Source organism: Dama dama, chromosome 6 (genome assembly GCF_033118175.1).
Source record: "Dama dama isolate Ldn47 chromosome 6, ASM3311817v1, whole genome shotgun sequence".
In the NCBI taxonomy this organism is placed as follows: Eukaryota; Metazoa; Chordata; class Mammalia; order Artiodactyla; family Cervidae; genus Dama; species Dama dama.
In genome coordinates, this window is record NC_083686.1 from 23,368,761 (window position 1) to 23,392,195 (window position 23,435).

Below are 23,435 nucleotides of genomic sequence, written 5' to 3' on the forward strand. Positions count from 1 at the left end.
GTTATATTACTAAGTACTACTAAGGAGGCAGAAATCATTGAGTTTGAAGGCATGGGGTGTGGAATCAGACGGCCATAGGTTGGAGCCTCAGCTCTGTACTCATATGCTGTGAGGCCTGGACAGGATTACATGTATGCTCAGGGCCTCAGTTTTCCCATCTGTAGCCTGGGAACATAAATATACATAATTCACATCAAGCGCGCCACACAATGTGGGGGGGGGGGGGGGTCATGGTGAGCAAATACTAGTTGTCCTTACATCTGTAAGATGGGTCTTTTGAGGTTACCAAAATCACTGGCTCTGAACTGCAACAGGAAACATATGATCTACTTTTCTCCCCACTTGTCCAGATCTTAAACACTTTTAAAAATTCTCAGATTTAGTGGTGATAGTAGAAAATCTTCACTGCTTCCTTTATCACTGTTCCACGGGGTTCAACTCCCTATCTACATATAGAGTCCACTTTGAAATAGGCTATACTAGTGAAGCAGAGCAGGGAAAAGGATAATCCAAGAGGCTAATCTTTGGGGTGCGTTCCCTGATTTCTAGTTAGGAGATTTGCTCTGCAAATTATACGGCTCGATTTGCTTGGGTAAGTGTTAACACTCAGCTGCATTCCTGAAGCATATGTCAGCTGGGGTGGGGGAAGACAGCCAGAATTGTGTTAGGCATCAGAAGAAAACTGGATCAGGCTTTAAAATTAACCACAATTAGTCCCAGAAAGTGGATAATAACAAGTTAACCATGACTCCTCATTTCCTTCCAAATCTGAAATTCTAGGAACCATACAACGCCTTAAAAAGTATGCACCCCATCCTCTAGCCATGCCCTCCCCTTTGGCAGAGAACCCTAATGCTGAAGTAGCAGCTGCATCTGGGTATAGAAGTGATTTTGTTCCTCCCGGGCCAAAAAAACTGGATAATTGTACTAGGAACTTTCCCGTCACATCAGAGAATTACCCACAATTATGTGATAAAATGAAAATGCCTCTAACAGAAGCACTCTCTCTGAGCAATTACAGCGAAATGATGACAGGCAGCTGAAAGCGGCACTTGCAGAGTATCGATCTCCCCCAGAAGAGGAGGGAGAGCTCTGAGGGGCAGAGGGTAGGGCGCGCAGAGAACTGATGGGGAGGAGACAGGAGGAAAACAGCAGAACTCTGGCTCACCTGGGCTTTTCTCTGCTGTGCACAAAACGCACTTTTTTCTCCTTCACATCTTTCCAACTGAAGTGGCCAGCCTTGTCGAGCTGAACCTCTTTTCCATTCCTTGACAGCACGAGCTGACCATTGGTGGGGGTGCTCACCACATGGAACAGTAGGTCTTCGACCCTGCCACCCTGGTCTTGAACATTCAGAAGGAAAAAATCCAGAGGCTTCATTGAACCAATTGCAAGGGTGAGGGAACCATTCACGTGAAGACTAGGGGTATGTATTTTGCCTGGAAAACATATGAATCCAAAGGTCAGGCTTGGTACAGTCACTAATTAGGTTATTATTATTTTTTTAAAAGAAATATACGTGTAATATTCATTCAGAACTACAAAGATGGGGCTTCCCTGGCGGCTCAGTGGTAAAGAATCCACCTGCAATGCAGGAGACACAGGAGACGTGGGTTCGTTGGTTCAATCCCTAGGTTGGGAAGATCACCAAGAGAAGGGAATGGCTACCCACACCAGTATTCTTGCCTGGAGAATTCCATGGACAGAGGAGCCTGGCAGGCTATAGCCCATGGGGTTGCAAAGAGTCAGACATGACAGAAGGGTAATGTTGATTCAGAACTACAAAGATGAAACTCTAGACTACTGTATTCTATAAGCATCCTTCTAATCCAGTGGTTCTCATTCTAGATGTGCATGAGAATAACATAGGGGGTCAGTGTTAAACTATAAAACTCCTAGAAGAATATACAGGAGAAAATCTTTGTGATCTTAAATTAGGCAATGCTTTCTTACATATGACACAAAAAGCACACGTGACAGAAGAAAAAATAGATACAGCTGACATCATTAATACTAAAAACATTTGTGCTTAAAAGGACATTAGCAGGAAAGTGCAAAGAGAATCCACAGAATAGGAGAAAACATTTGCAAATCACATATCTGAAAAGGGATTTGTATCTCCTTTGTATCCAGGATATACATAAAGAATTCTTACAACTCAGTAAATGACAAATAAACCAATTTTAAAGTAGGCAATTAACAGACATTTCTCCTAAGAAGATATATGGAAGGTCAATAAGCACATGAAAAGGTACTCAACATTATCAGTCACCAGGGAAATTTGAATTAAAATCACAAGATATCATCATCTCACACCCATTTTAGGAAGCAGAATAAAGTTTTCCTGAGGGTGTAGAGAAACTAGAAATCTCATATATTGCTGGTGGAATGGAAAATGGTAAGCCACTTGGGAAGACAGTCTGGTGATTCCTCAAGGAATTAAACACAGAGCTACCACATGATCCAGCAATTCTGCTCCTAGGCATATACCCAAGAGTACTGAAAGCATAGAAAGTGAAAGTGAAAGTCGCTCAGTCATGTCTGACTCTTTGCGACCCCATGGACTATACACACAGTCCATGGAATTCTCCAGGTCAGAATACTGGTAGCCTTTCCCTTCCCCAGCAGATCTTTCCAACCCAGGGATTGAATCTAGGTCTCCTGCATTGCAGGCAGATTCTTTACCAGCTCAGCCACAAGGGAAGCCCAAGAGTAGTGGAGTGGGTGAAAGTGAAAAGTGAAAGTGAAGTCGCTCAGTCGTGTCCGACTCTTTGCGACCCATGGATTTTCCAGGCAAGAGTACTGGAGTGGATTGCCATTTCCTTCTCCAGAGGATCTTCCCGACCCAGGGATCAAACCCGGGTCTCCCACATTGTAGGCAGACGCCTTACCATCTGAGCCACTAGCCTATCCCTACTCCAACAGACCTTCCCAACCCAGGAATTGAACCAGGGTCTCCGGCATTGCAGGCAGATTCTTTACCAACTGAGCTATCAGTGAAGCCGGTTGAAAGTATATGTCCATACAAAAACTGTAACACCAATGTTCATAGCAGTGTTATTCACAAAAAACAAAAGTGGGAACAACTGAAACAATCAAGCGTCAATTGAATGAATAAACAAAATGTGGTATGTGCATACAACGGAGTATTATTCAAGCAAAAAAAGAAATGAGGTACTGATACGTGTTCTAACACAGAGGAACCTTGAAATTAGTATGCCAGGTGAAAGAAGCCAGATGTAAAGGGCCACATATTGTATGCTTCCATCTACGTGAACTATTTAGGGTAGGCAATTCCATAGAGCCAGAAAGCACTGCAGTTTCTGTGTTTAGCAGGAGCTAAGGCAATGGGTCAGTAGAGAGAGATTACTAGTGGTTACTGAATTTCTTTTTAGGATGATTAAAATGAACTAGAATTAGATTGTGATGATGGTTGTGTAGCATTGTGGATATACTAAAACCTCATTATATGCTTTCATGGGTAAGTTCTATGGTATGTGAATTATATCTCAATAATAACAATAAAGAATCATAGAGATTTTTTAAAACAGTATTGATACTTAGGCTCTACCACCAGAGATTCTAACTTAGATGTTCTGGGGTGGGGCCTTCGTCATTTTATAAGCTCCACAGGTAATCCTAATTGGTTGCCACATTGGAGAACACAGTCTTCTCTTAACACGTCTGTCATATCTGACCATCAGACCCACCAAGGGCAAGAGGAGAGGCAAGTGCCGGATATCATTTGCAGGAACCGCACCAGTTAACCTTCAGTGAAGTAGGATTATCGGTGGCTTACATTCAGAATTCAAGTGAAATATACACACGTTGCTTTAAAAATTTACGATCTCTGTCCACAGGAAACATATGATGGATGAGTTAGTATTTCTGACCTTGATGTGGAATTCATCCCATCTCCTGCAAGTTGTTTTGCCGGAGCTTTAATTGGCAGTGCTTCCTTTTACAAGTAGGACGGACAGGGCAGTTTAGGAATGCCAAGTTTCAGGGGAACTACTTCTAATGTAAGATTACTCTAACGAAAGTCGAATTCATTTGCACAGGTTGACTTGTATTACATCCCAAGTAGGGTAAGCTGACTCTCAAGTACTTAGGGCTTCAGAAGGATCCCAATAAAATAAGCCAAAGATAATTTTTCCCATGGGAAGTCTTAATATCATAGGAGGTCAGAAATACAGTGATGAAAAATATGATTGGCTGCAGGTGATAAAACATGATTCATGTTATTGATGAAGGACACTCAAAAGCCAAGAAATGCTCAGAACTCCCAATCTTCATTCACCTGTAAAAATTTGGGGGTCCAAAATTAAGCCTGAATTTAAATTTTATTCTCTTTGTTGTTTAAGGTAAAACGTCCACTGATGTGTTAGACAAGATTAGTTCCATTTCTTTAACATGTTACCTAATTCTTAATGGCACACAGACAAGCTTGAAATCCATCTACTTCCAGTATGTGAACCTAATGGGGCAGGCTCCTGATTAGGCACAGTTCACTAATTATTTATCATTTATCTCCAGTGTGCACAAAGAATACATCATTACACCTGGCCATAATTAGTTCTACATGTTGATAAAAATATACTAAATTATATCTATTAATATAAACATATATATAAAATGTTCTATAACATGGCTGTAGTTCAGGGACATCAATAAGTTTTATGTCAAATTTATGATCTGATAGTTGTGACTTTTAAAGTGCAGATGACTTCTTTTTCCCTTTCAAAGATCTTAGAAGTTGAATTCTCCCAATTTTTCATTGTCTCTAAATAAGTCCCTTACAGCAGCACCTAGGGTTTTCCCAGAATGGGAAGCCTGCATTTCACATCACATGGGCCAACTGTATTTGCAAAGTCAGCCTCTACATGGAGAAATTACAAGTGATTTCATTAAACCATTGGGGGAGAAGCACTTACCAGCACACGTCTCATTAGAAGAGTGGGCAGAGAAGCCAGGAACACAGTTGGAGAGACAAAGACCGCTCTTCAGAAAGAAGCCCTGGTCACAGAGGTCACACCAGTCTCTGCGGCTGCACCGCAAGCACCCCTTAGGGCAGGCTATCAAAGACAGGACACATCAAATCAGGCAGGATGAAGGCACAGGCACTCAGAGAGGGCCACCAGTGACAAAGAAATGAGGAGTGAAAGCACAGCAACGTATGACCACCTACCTGTTAGCAGAAGAGAGTTCTGACCATTGCCTATAGAATTTCATAGACAGCTGGTCTACCCCAGCAAGGCCGTGAACAGGGAGGAGCACCTCTGCTTTACACACTATGACCTGAACATGTTGCACATAAACGGATTGTTTAAAAGTTAACCATACTGACTTGTAAGGGAGGCAGTTTCTAGGGATTAAGAGCATAAATCCTGTTGGGGTATCATTCCTCTCTTCTACTACTTAACAGCTGTTGAATTCGGGCAAGTTGTTTTAACAGCCTGTGCTGTAATAATTTTCTCATCTTCAAAATGGAGATAAATAGCACCTAATGCACTGATGTTGGTTGGATTACAGGTGCTCTACATCAGGAGAAGTGACCAGAGTAGTACTGGGCACACAAAAGAACTCAAAAGTACCACTATCATGGCTTTTCTTATTTTTATTATTTTAAATATATGGGGAAAGCAAGCTTTTTAAAAAGACCATAGATTATTTCTTTGAATCAAGTCAATTATCTTCTATAACTCAAGTGTTTACCACTTATTATTCTGCTTCCTCAGTTGAGCTGTTAGAAAGAGGTGGCACAGGATAGTTTAAAAAGTCTTGAGTCAGAAAATCTGAGTTTAATATCTGATTTTATGTTGTGCTGGTTAATTCCTAAGTCTCTTTTTTTTTTTCCACTTGTAAAACAAGATTCATAGTGTCTGCCATATTTTACCAAGTGATTGTGAATGTTAAATGAGATAATGCAGATGAAGGAAATTTGGGAAAATATAAAATGCCATGCCTGGGTAAAGGCATTATCATTAAATATCAATTGTCCTTTAAAGTATGGGCTTCCCAGGAGGCTCATGGTAAAGAATCCATCTGCGAATGCAGGAGACACAGGTTTGATACATGGTCGGGAAGATTCTCTGGAGAAGGAAATGGCAGCCACTCCGTATTCTTGTCTGGAGAACCCGATAGACAGAGAAGCCTGGTGAGCTACAGTCCATGGGGTCGCAAACAGTCAGACACAACTTAGGGACTGAATAACAACACGGTACCAAGTTTTGATAGAAATGATGAGAACAAACCGAGGAAGCTCTTGTGAATAACTTAATGGACAAGGAGATTAAGACTTTGGGTTTAACTTCAGTTTAACATAAAAGTTCAACATATCTCACTAAAATGTTCCCCAAATTTCTTTTCTTCAAGCATATAATGGCAGTAAGAAGGTTAACAGGTAATTTAGTGTACACGTTGAACACCCTGGCCCCATGTTAATAGGGCTGACCTACTCTTAATGGACATCTCACCTTAGTTCAATATAAGCTTTCTATTCCATGAAATATTGGCATCGTTTCCATGCAGACCTTTAGGGACAACATTGATCTGTGCAAAAGAATTATTGGTCTGCACTTCCACATTCTATTTAGCCAGCCATTGGCAGGGGTGCACAAGAAGCCATCAATTACTTTAGGCCAAACTCCCTAGGTTTTCATTCTGCTCCTAATTCAGATTCTCCCTGGCTACCTGAGAATCAACACACCCGACTTCCTTGCTGCCCTCACTTCTTTCAGGGAATGCAGTATAGTCTCCAGCTCACCCATGCATTTGTGGTTAGCGTGGTCTGCAAAGAAACCCTTCCCGCATTCCTGGACACACTGGGCTTCCAAGAGGAGAAACGGCTCTTCACAGCGGGTGCACTCACGGGGACCTTGGCACTGGAGACAGTAGCTGTCGCAGCCTGAAAGACACAAATCAAGTCGACAGGAGTGTGTGTAGCTTTCCAAGGGGCTCCTGGCCCTCATGGTGAGGCCAGGCAACCTAGTGGGCCAGGCAGCAGACTGGGAGTCAGGAAGCCAGGCTTCTGACTGTGACTGCTGTGCTGACAAACTGGGTGACTTAGCACTAGTAACTGGACTTCTCTGAGCCTCAGTGTTCTCGCCTGTAAAATGGAAAGAACACGCTGCTCTACCCAGCTCTTTGGAGAAATGAAAAATACTCTGCAAACTATAAATTGACAGATATTTTCCAGCAGTCATGTATGGATGTGAGAGGTGGACCGCGAAGAAGGCTGAGCCCTGAAGAATTGATGCTTTCCAATTGTAGTGCTGGAAAAGACTCTTGAGAGTCCCTTGGACTGCAAGGAGATCAAACCAGTCAATCCTAAAGGAAATCAACCCTGAATACTCATTGGAAGGACTGATGCTGAAGCTGAAACTCCAATACTCTGTCCACCTGATGTGAAGAGCCGACTCACTGAAAAAAGACCCTGATGCTAGGAAAGCCTGAGAGCAAGAGGAGAAGGGAGCAACAAAGGATGAGATGGTTGGAAGATGGCATCACTGACTCAATGAACATGAGTTTGAGCAAACTCCAGGAGATAGTGAAGGGCAAGGGAGCCTGGCATGCTGTAGCTCATGGGGTCGCAAAGAGTCGGACATGACTTAGCAACTGAAGAACGACAAGCTAGTATCATTAATACTGTCTAGTCCTTGGCTCTCTGCAGTGTTCTCTGAAGTGTCAGTCTTTCCTGGCTGGCCTGGTTGGTTATCAGAGCATCACCCAAGGATGTTCCCAGAAAGGCTGCCTGGGCACTTCAGGTGGCATTTCAGGATGTGAAGATTTTGTGGTGTTAAATTAAGGCTGAAGCAGGTACTGGACCAGAGTAAGTTGATAGTTAGATACATATGGTATACAGAGGCTTTTGGGAGGCAGATGGTGGAATAATATGGTCTTTTATTTATTTAAAAAAATTTTTTTTTATAATATGGTCTTTTAATGCGCTCAGATGACCAGAGCACACCGACCCCTCCATCTGGAGCACAGCACTGTTCAATTTTTAAGGAAATCCAAAACTAATGGTCAAAACAAACCTGTTTGTGTGGCCATATACCCCTAAGATTCCCATGAGGACTTCAAAATTATCGAATGTTGTGTTAGAGCATGGGCTTCCCAGGTGGCGCTAGTGGTAAAGAAGCCCCCTGCCAATGCAGGAGACATAAGAGACCCTGGCAAGATTTCTGGGTTGGGAAGACCCTCTAGAGGAGGAAATGGCAACCCACTCCAGTATTCTTTCCTGGAGAATCCTGTGGACAGAGGAGCCTGGCAGGCTACAGTCCATGGGATCTCAAAGAGTTGGACATGACTGAAGCAACTTAGCATACAAGTTGGGGCATGGGAGAAGGAAAGAGGGGACATTTTCATGATAACAAAGAAAAGCTCTTAAGAAGGAAACCAGAAATGGGATAAAAAGCCATAAGGAAAACTTTCCATGGACTCCTTCCTTCTCGGAACAGTGGCAATCAGAAGAGATGGAAGCTTGGGTGAGCACAGAGAAGGGCTGCAGATACTTACTCTTGCAGAGGCCCAGGTCCTGGTAAAATGATGCTGAGCACTGCTCCATGCAGGCGCCGTCCTGGAGAACATAGCCGTCCATGCATTGGAGGCAGTCTGTCCTCAGAGGCCCGCTGCACGCATTGCAACTCCAGTCACACTCTAGAAAGAAAGTTCCTTCAATCAGCTTCCTTTCTGTCCACCCTCAGTCCCAGAGACTAATTTACAAGGACGTTGTCGGCAGCTGCACAGGGTAAAGTGAGGACACCATAAGAGATGTCAGGTACATGAGCTCTAATGAGGCTCTGCTTGTAGTAGCCTGCACGCCTCTCTGAGGTTGAGTGTTTCCTAATTATGTTAGACACGGCACATACACGGCATGTACAAGGATTGCTCCACGCTTCTGTGAAGACTGCTTGTCAGCGGGGCTGCTGAGGAGCCAGACCAACTGGATCTTATTCGATAAGGGCTCTAGAGTTCTGTATCCTTGAGACACAGCATCTTCATGCAAAGCCTGCTCCAGAGAGTGGCCAATTTGCTTCCACAAACCTAACAGGATCTCCTCCAAATGCCAACAGGTAAAGGAAGCCAGGGAGCTTTCCTAGTGGTTCAGACAGTACAGAATCTTCCTACAATGCAGGAGAGCTGGGTTTGATCCCTGGGTTGGGAAGATCCCCTGGAGAAGGGAATGGTAACTGACCCCAGTATTCTTGCCTGAAGAATCCCATGGACAGAATAGCCTAGCAGGCTACAGTCCACTGGGTGGCAAAGAATTGGATATGATCGAGGAAATAATACTTTCACTTTCAAAGGATGTCAGAGACTCGAGGAAGGATGCATCTGCTCACTCCACTAACACCAGCTGCGTGATTCCCTTCCTCTCAGAAATCAGGCAGTGACCAACACAACGCAAAGAAGCATTGACGCTGGAGTTAAAAGGGTGTGAAAGAACAGTACAGAAAGAAATTCCTGATATAAAACAGATCTCATGCAGAGCAGACTTGATTCCTTTACATGTTCATTGACTCAAACAAACATCTGTGGGGTATACAGCCTAGAGCCAGCTTATCAAGTGGTGGGTGTAAACCATCCTCAAGAAGCTTATGTTCGAGTGTATCCTAGCCCAAGTCGCCCACACAAGTGATCCAGGGGGATTGTTAGAAATACGGATCATCAGGTTCACTGTCAGAACTACCGAATCAGGCCTGGGGTGTGGGATGCAGGAAAACGTGGTACTGTGGCTATGACTTTGGTGATTATGATTATTCTGGTTGTTGCTGCTGTTGTTTTGGCCTAGGCAATTCCAATGCTGTCAGAAAATGCAAAGTTCTAGCTCGAAAGGTCAGTCCTTCATGCATGGATGACAGGACAAGAAAGCAGAGTTAAGTACTTGGTTTTGAAATCAAGTCGATATACATTCAAGTCACAATGGAAGTTACAAATAGATTCAAGGGGTTATATCTGATAGACAGAGTGCCTGAAGAACTATGGACCGAGGTTTGTGACACTGTACATGAGGCAGTGATCAAGACCATCCCCAAGAAAAAGAAATGCAAAAAGGCAAAATGGTTGTGCGAGGAGGCCTTATAAATGGCTGAGAAAAGAAAAGACATGAAAGGCAAAGGAGAAAAGGAAAGATATACCCATTTGAATGCAGAATTCGAAAGAATAGCAAGGAGAGATAAGAAAACCTTCCTCAGTGATCAATGCAAAGAAATAGAGGAAAACAATAGAATGGGAAAGAGTAGAGCTCTCTTCAAGAAAATTAGAGATACCAAGGGAATATTTCATGCAAAGATGGGCACAATAAAGGACACAAATGGTATGACCTAACAGAAGAAGAAGTGGTAACAATACACACAAGAATTATAAAAAAAGATATGCATGACTGAGATAACCATGATGGTGTGACCACTCCCCTAGAGCCAGACCATTTTGGAATGTGAAGTCAATCTGGCCTTAGGAAACCACTACAAACAAAGCTAGTGGCGGTGATGGAATTCCAGTTGAGCTATTTCAAATCCTCAAAGATGATGCTGTGACAGTGCTGCAATCAATATGCCAGCAAATTTGGAAAACTCAGCAGTGCCCACAGGACTAGAAAAGGTCGGTTTCATTCCAATCCCAAAGAAAGGCAACCAAAGAATGTTCAAACTACCGCACATGTGCACTCATCTCACATGTTAGCAAAGTAATACTCAAAAGTCTCCAAGCCAGGCTTCAACAGTGAACCATGAACTTCCAGATGTTCAAGCTGGATTTAGAAAAGGCAGAGGAACCAGAGATCAAATTGTCAACATCCGTTGGATCACTGAAAAAGCAGGAGAGTTCCAGAAAAACATCTACTTCTGCTTTATTAAGTATGCCAAAGCCTTTGACTGTGTGAATCACAACAAACTGTGGAAAATTCTTCAACAGATGGGAATACCAGACCACCTGACCAGTGTCCTGAGAAATCTGTATGCAGGTCAAGAAGCAACAGTTAGAACTGGACATGGAATAATAGACTGGTTCCAAATCAGCAAATGAGTATGTCAGGGCTATATATTGTCACTCTGCTTATTTAACTTATATGTAGAGTATATCATGAGAAACGCTGGGCTGGATGAAGCATAAGCTAGAATCAAGATTGCCGGGAGAAATATCAATAACTTCAGGTATGCAGATGACACCACCTTTATGGCAGAAAGTGAAGAAGAACTAAAGAGCCTCTTGAGGAAAGTGAAAGAGGAGAGTGAAAAAGTTGGCTTAAAACTCAACATTCAGAAAACTAAGATCATGGCATCTGGTTCCATCACTTCATGCCAAATAGATGGGGAAACAGAGGAAACAGTGAAAGACTATTTTTTTGGGCTCCACAATCACTGCAGATGGTGACTGCAGCAATGAAATTAAAAGTCACTTGCCCCTTGGAAGAAAAGTTATGACCAACCTAGACAGCTTATTAAAAAGCAGAGACATTTCTCTGCCAACAAAGGTCTATCTACTCAAGGCTATAGTTTTTCCAGTAGTCATGTATGGATATGAGAACTGGACTATTAAGAAAGCTGAGCACAGAAGAATTGATGCTTTTGAACTGTCGTGTTAGAGAAGACTCTTGAGAGTCCCTTGGACTGCAAGGAGATCCAACCAGTCCATCCTAAAGATCAGTCCTGAGTATTCATTGGAAGGATTGATGCTGAAGTTGAAACTCCAATACTTTGGCTACCTGATGCAAAGAACTGACTCACTGGAAATGATCCTGATGCTGGGAAAGATTGAAGGCAGGAAGAGAAAGGGACAACAGAGGATGAGATGATTAGATGGCATAACTGACTCGATGTACATGAGTTTGAGCAAGCTCCAGGAGTTGGTGATGGACAGGGAAGCCTGGTGTGCTGCAGTCCATGGGGTCGCAAAGAGTCGGACACAACTGACTGAACTGAACTGATATTCAAGTCAAGGCTTTGTCACTTTTAATATGCATGTCTTACACACCTTCCTTAAGTGTTTAAGGCTTAGTTTCTTTATCTGTTAAATATGGATAAGAAGAGCATCTTCATAAGGTTATTATGAAGATTGGAGAAGGAAATGGCAACCCACTCCAATATTCTTGCCTGGCAAATCCCATGAACAGAGGAACCTGGCGGGCTATGGCCCATGGAGTCTCAAAGAGTTGGACATGACTTAGTGACTGAACAACAACAATAACAGCAAACTGTGAAAATTAAATGGAATAATGAATAGAAGGAACTCAGCACAGTGCCTGGTACATGGCAACTTAATAAAGGTTTGCGGCTGAACTAGTTTCCCTGGAGAAAGTCTCACCACTCAGTGTTGGCTTGTCCCGTGTCCCCCTTCACTAAGAAGCTAAGGAAACCTCTCGTTAGTCACCTTTCTATCTTCTCTGAGGCAATATGTCTTAGTCCCAGAGAAGCAAGTAAATGTGCAAGATAGTACACGTGCTTCTAAGAAGATTCATGAAGTTAATCTCACTCATTTATTTGACTGACTCAGTCCTGAGGGAGGATGACTAAAACAGAGCCTTGAAAACCGCCAGCACGGTTATGAAATCACTTTACAACAGGGAGGATTTGTTGGAATCTTGTTTTTCACCACAGACTGAAAACCATCGGTTAGAAAAAAACTAGAAGAGATTTTGTGGTCTTGAGCATAGAAGACCACCAAAGTTAACAGCCAGGTAGAATTTCTTGGAATGGAAAATACACAATTTTGCAAAACCTTAAAGCATCCCAAGTTTATCTGATAGATGTTTGACCTCCAATTCTGAGCCCTAGCTTTTTTGGCAGAATCAGAAAGGGTAAGGGGGACAGTGTGTGGAACCTGGAATGGAGAAATGGAGAAGAGAAACTGAACAGGAGCAAGGAAAATCCACCCTTCAGTTCTGTTTTTCTCCCAGCTGACTGCTGCCATTGGAAGAACATAAGCTCCAATCATTCTGAACACTGGAGAGCAAGGTAAAAGCTACTTGGTTTTTGACATTGCTTCCTTAAGAACACCTGGAGAACAAGGACTGCATCTTCACTCTGAAGTATGTTAAGCAGAGATGAACAAATTAGATACAACTTCCTTCCTCATTAAGCTTAGAGTATGCCAATCTAGAGTTGTAAGTGCAAATGCCTGCAGGCCAAGGAAGGCAATGAAAATCTTCCAAAGAGGCCTGGTGTGATAGAACAGGGAATGATGGGGACTGTGGCAATCTTAGGAGATCATGCTCCCCCAATGGAGACAACTGCTACATGTCTCCAACCTACTGCTACACGGAAGGACGCACACCCAGTACTGCCAGAACTTCTGACTCTCAAAAGAAACTGCAAATCTCAACTTTTGTATGTCAAGTCTCCTGATTTTTTAGAAGGCAAAGAGTTGAGAATTTTAAAACATGGTTATAATACATTTAGTGGGGAGAAAAACAAGTCTTGGACCAAATACAACCTGAGGATTTCTAGTTTGCCACCTCTGGTCTAGCAATTAATACTAATGTGCATGTGTCCCGTGCTCAGGCATTTCCGACTCTTTGCGGCCCCATGGATTCTCCAGGCAAGAATACTGGAGTGGGCTGCCATGCCCTCCGCCAGGGAATTTTCCTGACCCAGGGATCAAACCCTCATCTCCTGCGTCTCCTGCATTGGCAGGTGGATTCTTTACCACTGAGCCACCTGGGAAGCCCTCTAGTTACTAACACCTGGCACAATATCTAGGCCATAGTAGGTACTCAAAAATACTTGCTTCATAAATAAATTAATGAATACATACATACATACATAATGTCTTCTCACTATCATCAGAGAAAGTCTAAATACCCGATGACAGTATTTTCCAAATTGGGGGAGTGGAATTCTCCAGTAAAGGGGTATCACCAAGTAAGAGAGCTGTCATGCAATTCAGGAAGAGCGTTACCTTTGCACATCTTGGTGGAGAAGTCCAGATAGTACTGCGGGGCACAGCTCTCATGCTGACAGTCCCCGAAGAGCAGGACCTTGCTTGGATCTCGGCAGGAGGTACAGCTGGCCTGGGAATCACAGCTTCCACAATGCACGTTGCATGCTGAGCAGATAGGAAAAGAAAATGACCAGATGATTAGAATTGCAAATACGGAAGCACTGATCAAACCTAGACAGATGCTGTGAACGAACAGCCTCGCTCTAACCTATTCCCTAACACTGCTCAGAACCCTCCCCTGTGATCAACAGTAACAGAAAATGTTAGTCTTATCTTCCAAAATCAGGGAAATTTTATTTTCCAGAGAAGATAAATTATGAACCCAAGAACAGAAATCCCACATCCAAACTGTACCATGCCTCAGCCATAGAATTTATACTTATTCCAAGATCTCTGAAATAATAAACCAGAGTGTCACTGGAACTTTGCTTCTTAAAGAATCAAGGCTCCTACAGCTCGCAATGTAGATTTAGATTTTTGTGTGATGCCAAGATTAAAATTGGGTACTGACTTAATCTGGAGCTCGGGAAGTCCCATATTTTAAGATACAAAGGACTCTAAGGTGACCTGGCTTACTGATTTCCCCAGTTCTAATTCGTAGCAGCCACGTATTTAGGCGTTCATAGATGATCCCCAAATCCCATCAACCATCATGCTTCCATCTCTCTCTGATTTAACAACTAGCATTTCTCCACCTGCTCAGTTGTTGACTCTAGAAACCTTAGAATCTATTCTGGCACCTCTCTTTCTCTCGATCCTAATTCATCACTCACTGGATCTTATTTACATGAATTCTCCTATATAATTCTTAGAACTTTTTGCTTTTCTCCATGTCCACACATGCCAGGACATCCAAGCCATCATCATTTCTTACTGGACCACTATCATAGCCTCCTAATTGGTTTCACTCCTTGCATTCTATTCCATGAATCCCCAAAAGTGACTTTTTTCTAAAATTCAGACTTATCAAGTGTCAGAGGGCACTTTCGTCTATGAATGCATATCTTTCTTCAGTCTTGGAAAAATTTTAGCCATCATTTCTGCAAATATTGCTCTCCATCATTCCCTCCATTCTTCCCACCTAGAAATCATAGTAAACATATTTGAATCCTCTCAATATAATCTCCATGTCTCTTGTCTTTAACTCTTACTCATTCTTCTGTCTCTTCCACATAAAGGCCTTCCCTGACCCTCCAGTCTGGAACAAGTCTCAGGTCTCCCAGGTACAGTTCTTATACATTTCATTCTTGCCATTAATAGAAATGTTCTATTCAGTGATTATTTACCATCTTTATCATTTAAAGCTGTAAGACTTGTGGAAGCAAAGACTAGATTTGTTTTGTTTCTTTCACAGTCCCCAGTACCCAGGTGGTTATCTAAAATTATGTCTGTGCTAAGTCACATCTGACTCTATATGATTCCACCGACTGTAGCCTGCAGGCTCCTCTGTCCATGGGATCCTTCAGGCAAGGGTACTGGAGTGGGTTGCCATTTCCTCCTCCAGGGGATCTTCCCAATTCAGAGATAGAACCCGTGTCTCCTGCATCTCCTGCATTGCAGGTGTATTCTTCACCCACTAAGCCATTGGGAAATTGGTGTTCAATAAATACTAGCAATATAAATGATAGAAGCCAGATACCATAATCATATATACTTAAGCACTAGCATCTTTGCCTCACTCTAAAATTTTCTCAGTATGTTTCAGATGAAAATTCTAGAGAGCGATCATGTGAATTTTAGTTCTAAAGGATATCAAATGCAGTAAAATGACCTCCCACTAAAATAAAAAGAAACTCCTTTTGTTTCACCTACAAGAAAAGCCACTGGTATAAAATATCAGTTATGATATGTAAACTGGTAATTAAAAGTCCTAGGAAAATTCTAGACTGGAATTTCAAACAGCTAGCTTAACAATAATTAGAAAGGAATAATTGCTGGAAACTTATATCAGGCTAAACTTTTATCATTTTTGGAGGTAGGACTTCTATACCCATTGTATCTTAATTTTGCCAAAGGGTCTGACAAAAATCTCAAAGATACACCTGTGAATACAAAAATGAAGTGGTGTCTAGCAGCCGTAGGTGGATTTGAAGATAGCTGAAATACATACTAAAAAAGTTGTCGGTAAATCATTGTAACTGGAAATGAATGTCTGTACTAGCATATTATGATGAAGTTAATTTCTTACTTGATTATTTTTATCAATGACTTTAATGAAAACAGAGATCATGCTAATGATGTTTAAATATGCCGCATACACTTATACTGAACATATACTACCTGAAAGAAAAATTCAAATTTACCTTAGCCAGTTGTAGCAGTAAATTAGGATTCCCTGGTGCTAAAGAACCTACCTGCCAATCAGGAAATGTGGGTTCGATCCCTGGGTCGGGAAGATCCTGTGGAGGAGGAAATGGCAAACCCACTCCAATATTCTTGCCCAGAGGATCCCATGGACAGAGGGGTTTATCAGCCTACAGTCCATGGGGTCGCAAAGAGCTGGATACCACTGAGCAACTAAACATAGCAATAAACTAAAAACAATCAGCTGAAATTTAAATGGGTATATCTTTCCTTTTCTCATTTGCCTTTTGCTTCTCTTCTTTTCTCAGCTATTTGTAAGGCCTTCTCAGACAACTATTTTGCCTTTTTTGCATTTCTTTTTCTAGGGGATAGTCTTGATCACTGCCTCCTGTACAATGTCATGAACCTCCATCCATAGTTCAATGGGCTCAATGGACATGACTCAATGGACTCAATGGACATGAGTTTGAGCAAACTCTGGGAGATAGTGAAAGACAGGGAAGCCTGGCGAGCTGCAGTCCATGGGGTCACAAAAAGTCGGACATGACTGAGCGACTGAACTGTCTGACTAAATCAGGTGAAATAAGCCTCACTGTAAGGAGAGTCCTGCATTTATGTTCCACAACCAATTGTACAAACAGAGGAGACAGAAGGCCTGTTTAAACAGCAGTTATTATAAAAAAAAAAATCTAAGAATCTTAGTTGATTAAGAGCTTACTAAAAGTTGACCTGGTACTAAAGAAATGAACAGTCTTAAGCTGAAGAGCCTTCATGTAAACCTCGATGTCAGCTGGACCCCCTGTTGTATGTAAGGCTGCAAAATGAAGCCTCAAGGCCAGTTTCTCCGCGTGGGGGTGACAGGGCAGTGCCCTGTGCTGACACCTAAGAGTTTCCTGAAGTTTACTTCCTCAGCCTTCCGTCGGCCTGTGTGTTCTCGAGTCCTTCTGCGAAGTCTCTCATTCCAGAAGTATAACTCAGCCCCTTCACTGACTTCCACGAGAAAAGGGTTCCTGCCGAGCGATGTGAATTATTAAGACTATATGGAAGATCTGGAGGGATGCAGTGGTGTCAGACTACAGAGCAGGGGGCTTCCATCATTTCTCTTTGAATCTTTCTTCCTCTCTTACTAAACCCCTTATCCTCCTCTAATCCCCGCATGACCTTGTCTCACTCAAATTGGTTCTGCAGATTCCAAGCCTCTTGGGTTCTCAGTGTCCCCCTTCAGAGCAGTGTGGGTGCAGGCCCTTTCCTCCATCTTAGCACATTCAGACCACAGAGGGTATTAATCTTATTGCAGTCACATTGGGGGACCACATCTCAAGTAACAGGTGCAGTTCTCTGAGGTCAGTGACCCCATGGAAAATGCCAAGAAGATAGTGAAGATGGTGGCAAGTAGACCAGGGAGCAGTGAAGGAAGCAGGGATGTACCTTAACCATCATTCACAGAAGAGGAAGCGATCTCACAGCCTATGAAGTCCATTCTCCCTCCTGAATAGGCCTGTTTGCTACTATACCTCTGAGATGGTCCTCTCTTTTTGCTCCTATATTCCACTGACTCCAGTCCTGCCAGGAGCAGAGAAGTCCAACTGGGAGATGATGGCTAATTTCCAACTTTTGAAGATAACAGTCTGAATGAATGAGCAAGGAGCCATGCTAAACTTCCCTAGAGGGAAGTTCTAGGGCTGATGAGAAAGAACTGTCCAACAACTATGGCCCCCACCAATGGACCTCCCTTCCTCATCTGCAGATGCCTGTGAAGGGGTGAGAGAAAACCTCTGCCCTGGGTGTGAGGTTGGCTCAGACACCCTGGAGTTCTCCTGCCACCCTAGGGCCCTATGGTTTCAAGTACTGAGATCCTCAATTATCATCTCTTCTTTATCTGCTCAACTGGTTGTCCTTTAATTTTAGAGCTCAGTATGCAATTTCTAAAGGTTTCTGTAACCAGGCTCTAGACAGCTCTGCAGCTCTTTTTTCTATAATATGGTTATCAATGTCTCCCCTTTATACTGATTATATTTACTACAAAGCCCTTTACAGAACAATTTCTACAATTTTCAGGCCTATAATTGTCTCTAATGATGAGCATTAGAAAAGGACACTGTGGATAATATTTTTAAGTACTAGAAATTCAAATACCACAACTTAGGGGCACGCTTTACTCAATCGTTGGAAGAACGAACCCTAAGCTTTAGTAAAGGACTAAAGTTAGAATATTCTTAATTTAACTGACTTAGTCTATAAAATCCTATTTACATGGTAGCGTAGCAAATGCATTTGTTCAGGGCAGAAGCTTACCAGAAGAGATATATTTCCATGCAACGTATTTCTGTCACCTATACACCATATAAGGGATTCTGTTTTTTTTCTTTGAACTTTTATTTCTGTGATTCTACTGCGGTGAAGAGCCCCATCAATCTAAGTCACTCCTTCTACAGCAGTACTCCCTTGCTCTTGAAAAGAACACGCAAGTATTTCATTCATGTCTCTTGCATTACAGAACCTACAGATGCCGGTAGACAGTTGATATATGCCAAGCAAAGGTTTTGTTACAAAAGTAAAAAGAAAAAAATCTTTTGTCTTGAAAAGGGATTTTTATCTCCGGTTTCTAAACAGATAATGCAAAACGGGGGGTTCTGTAGAACTTCATTTCAAATGCTAATCCTTGCAAACATCTCCATAAACTAGCAGTAATATCTTTCTATTTATAAAGTGTAGATATCTTTTAATGCTTGATTTGCGTCTCATTTCACATGATGATGGTAACACAATGATAGCTATAGTGACAGCTTATTCTCTGCTAAAGTCAATGCTAAGTGCAATGACGTTAGATGTAGAAACTATTTATTTGGCTGTGCTAGGTCTTCACTGATGCACATGAGCTTTCTCTAGTTGCAGCAAGTGGGGGCTACTCTCTAGTTGCAGTGAGTATCCTCACTGGTGGCTTCTCCTATTGGGGAGCACAGGCTCTAGGGCGTGTAGGCTTCAGTAGTTGTGGCACATGGGTTGAGTTGATCTGGGCTATGTGGGATCTTCCTGGACCAGAGATTGTGTTTCCTCCATTGGCTAAAGGAAATTGGCTCCAGGACTAAAGGAAATCAGTCCTGAATATTCATTGGAAGGACTGATGCTGAAGCCAAAACTCCAATACTTTGGCCACCTGATGCAAAGAAGTGACTCATTGGAAAAGACCCTGAGCAAGACTGAAGGCAGGAGGAGAAGGGGACGACAGAGGATGAGATGGTTGGATGGCATCACTGACTCAATGGACATGAGTTTGGGTAGGCTCCGGGAGTTGGTGATGGACAGGAAGCGTGGCGTACTTCGGTCCATGGGGTTGCAAAGAGTTGGACACAACTGAGTGACTGAACTGAACTGAACTCCTCCATTGGCAGGTAGATTCTTTCCCACTGAGCCCCCAGGGAAAGCCTAGATATAGGCACTATTACAATCCCCCTTTTATAGAAAAAAGAAACTAAAGCCTGGTGGTTAATTCACCTGCTCAAGGTCACAAAGCTAGTTAAGGGGCAGTTAGGAGTTGCAATTTCATTACCTGATTTGAGAGCCCACTCTCCTAACCATGACTCTCTAATTCCTTCAACATGGGCCTTCCTAGGACACAGACTTGAAATATCTGCACTGTATTTGTTAACTGTCATTTTCAAAATGAGAAAAGTGCAACACAGTTTTTTGGCAACTGACACTTTACTGACTGAAATGAAATAAGCCTCCTCAGCCTTTCTAAAAACTGTTCCTTCATCTGTGAAGCTCTTCCTGATTTTTTTCCCCTCCGATTTGCCCTTGCCCCAATTTATCCCACCTCTTCGTTTGTGTGTGACTCAGATAATTAATCATGCTTTGGCTTATTTGAGAACTAAGACATCTATACAAGTAGCTGTCATGCAAGACAAAAATAACTACTGTTTGGGCAGAAACTGAATGCTCTGTAGCATATCAAGCCTTGCATATTGTCAATAATCAACAAACACTTCTCAAAAACAAACCCAGTGAAGTGCTGAGGTCATGGCTTGTGTACTTTGAATGAGCTCTGCTCTCTGCTCAGGATCTTGGAACTGACTCACTAACAGAAACCATGGGAATGAAATAGACTAACACTTTAAGTATTTTAATGAGATAACTACAGTTCAGAGAGGTTAAATGATTGGCCCAAGATCACACAACTGGTGCTTGCAGACCTAGCCCAGCACTTCCGATTAGGCCCGAATCTGAGTTATCATCTGAACATGGCCTCCATATGGTTTGTAGATTCCTTTTCTTTCTTTTCTAAAAATAAAGGTTACCAGGTAAGAATATGGAAGTAAAAAAAAAATCCCTATTTCCTTCCATGACCCCAGAAAAGCAAGAAAGGAGAGACAGTTCATTTTTTAAAAAAACTTACGCTGACAAACATGGTTGTCATCGAGATAGTGCCCGGGGAAGCAGGCGGTGCTGCAGGTGCCAAGGTGGGACAGAACGTGGCCAGGGTCACAGGAGGAGCAGGAGAAGGGACCCCTGCCCCGGCAGGTTCTGCAGGAGGGATGACATTCTGCAGAGAGATGAGACACGGAGGGAACCCATGAAGCCAAATTCCCTTCCAAAGTGGCACACCTGGAGCCACTAATAAAAGCTCCAGCATGCAGAGGGTTAACTGGTGTGCTTTACTGCTCCCTGACTGGTGAGATCCCCACCCCCACCACCCCCCACCCCCATCTCTCTCCCTGGAGGTTCAAGCCTTCTCAGGTAAGATCCCCAAGAGAAAGAAGATCACCAAGAGAAAGAAGATCACGGGGCACCGCCAGCTCCTGCTTCCAGCACTTACTCACTTTTACAAGCTCCTCTCTCCACGAAGTAGCCAGAAGGGCAATCAGGGACACAGCGGTCCCCCAGCAGCAGGCTCCGGGCATTCTGGCATTGCAGGCAGGTGCTCCCAGTGTCGTGGAGGTCAGCCGCACAGTGGTGGCACAGAGGGTGGCAGTCTGAGAGGACAAGGGGGCACAGAGAGAAGGTACAGATGCTGTGAACGCAGCATCTCATTTCTACATTGAAGGGTAAAAGGGATTGCAATGACCACTGCTGTAGCTCAGACAGCTGGGGAGCAGCCTGAAGGCAGTGTGGACATCAGTGAAGGAGAAGCCTGGGACCTGTACAAACGATGTGTTTGAGGTTTTTAGCAAATGGCCAGGTCCAGCACAGCAATTGAGTCTTCATCCCCTTCCAATTGAACAGCCTTCAAACCCTAGGGTAGCAGGTGATAGATACTTGCCAGGAGTATAGAAAGAGCTGTCAGATAACAGAAACAGTCCATCAGATCAACACAGAGAGCTCTGAGAGCTCGAATACAGAGAGCCCCACCTTGTTCACAGAGCTTCTTACTATGCCCAGTACCTCCACGAGGCCCCATCTCCCCAAGGGGGTCTTCCAGAGTCAGCTTTCCAGTCTCAGACATTGGTGTGAGAGGATTAGGGTAAGTTGATAATTGAATTGGGGGAAATTTTCAGTCCTTAACTAGAGGTAAAGTTAGAGTTTCCTTGGTGGCTCAATGGTAAAGCATCTGCTTGGCAGTGCAGGAGATGTGGGTTTGATCCCTGGATCAGGAAGATCCCCTGGAGATGGAAATGGCAACCCACTTCAGTATTCTTGCCTGGAGAATTCCATGGACAGAGGAGCCTGGCAGACTACAGACCATAGGGTGGCAAAGAGTGAAACATGACTTAGCAACTAAACTACAACAAAGAGGTCAAGTTACAAAGAAGAGTTAAGTTTCAAAGTCATAGGATTAATTGTCTGGGATGGCCAGCACTCTTTCTCGTTCCCACCTGTATAACAGCTCTCCTCTGATTAGGGAACTTGGTTCTGTGTAGCTCTCCCTATAGGTGAAAACTTACTCTGTCCTACTTTAAGTGGTAATAATGCTTCAAGTCCCATTTACCAACCTCCATCCCAAGGAGGGAAGCCACAAATCATGAATTACCCCCCAAAATGCAAAAGGAGTAAAGACCTAGGAAAATAAAGATCTGGTTATAGGGTCTGTCTATCTTCCCCACACTAGGATTCAAAGCACTGTTTGCAGTCACTAAAGTACCATGCAGTAGCCAGGTATGTCTTATCATCCTAAAGTCTTGTAGATAGAGACTGTGATTTCTAGAAATATTGAGACTAAAGAATCCTTGTCAATAAAACAAATTGCTTATCTCAGTTGGTAAAGTATCTGCCTGCAATTCGGGAGACCTGGGTTCAATTCTGCGGTCAGGAAGTTCCCCTTGAGAAGGAAATGGCAACCCACTCCAGTATTCTTGCCTGGAGAAGCCCAGGCAAGAATGGACAGAGGAACCTGGTGGGCCACAGTTCATGGGATCGCAAGTCAGACACGACTTAGCTCTTTCTTTTCTTCTTTCTTTCTCTCTAAGCCTCAGTGACACACTTTCTAATTGCTGATCATCTGAGACATGTTTTATGCCAAAGAAAAGATCTTAACTCCATACCCAGCACCCACTCATCCACACAAGAAGTCTTTCTGGGGCCTTTACAGTCACTCCAGAAGTTGAACCTGGAGTTCAGTTCAGTTCAGTTGCTCAGTTGCATCCGACTCTTTTTGACCCCATGGACTGCAGCATGCAGGCCTCCCTGTCCATCACGAACTCCCAGAGTTTACTCAAACTCATGTCCATTGAGTTGGTGATGCCATCCAACCATCTCATCCTCTGTCATCCCCTTCTCCTCCTGCCTTCAATCTTGCCCAGCATCAGGGTCTTTTCCAATGAGTCAGTTCTTCGCATTAGGTAGCCATAGTATTGGAGTTTCAGCTTCAGTGTCAGTCCTTTCAATGAATATTCAGGATTGATTTCCTTTAGGGCTTCCCTGGTCGCTCAGAGGATAAAGCGTCTGCCTGCAATGCAGGAGACCCGGGTTCGATCCCTGGGTTGGGAAGATCCCCTGGAGAAGGAAATGGCAACCCACTCCAGTATTCTTGCCTGGAGAATCCCATGGACAGAGGAGCCTGGCGGGCTACAGTCCACAGGGTCGCAAAGAGTTGGACACGACTGAGCGACTTCACTTTCTTTTTTTCTTTTTTCCTTTAGGATGGACTGGTTGGATCTCCTTGCAGTGCAAGGGATTCTCAAAAGCCTTCTCCAACACCATGGTTCAAAAGCATCAATTCTCGGCGCTCAGCTTTCTTTATAGTCCAACTCTCA

At 43.2% G+C, this 23,435-nt stretch overlaps 1 protein-coding gene across 1 annotated transcript in view; it reads right to left on the reverse strand.

The window, feature by feature from the left end:
* Nucleotides 1-23,435, reverse strand: part of FRAS1 (Fraser extracellular matrix complex subunit 1) — a 518,223-nt gene that overhangs the window by 166,748 nt on the left and 328,040 nt on the right. Inside the window, exons 21-27 of the mRNA XM_061145732.1 lie at nucleotides 21,066-21,218; nucleotides 20,642-20,788; nucleotides 13,900-14,046; nucleotides 8,521-8,661; nucleotides 6,767-6,907; nucleotides 4,935-5,075; nucleotides 1,169-1,439 (exon numbers count right to left, since the gene is read on the reverse strand). Coding sequence (XP_061001715.1) covers nucleotides 1,169-1,439; nucleotides 4,935-5,075; nucleotides 6,767-6,907; nucleotides 8,521-8,661; nucleotides 13,900-14,046; nucleotides 20,642-20,788; nucleotides 21,066-21,218 — 1,141 coding nt within the window. The remainder of the gene's footprint in view (nucleotides 1-1,168; nucleotides 1,440-4,934; nucleotides 5,076-6,766; nucleotides 6,908-8,520; nucleotides 8,662-13,899; nucleotides 14,047-20,641; nucleotides 20,789-21,065; nucleotides 21,219-23,435) is intronic.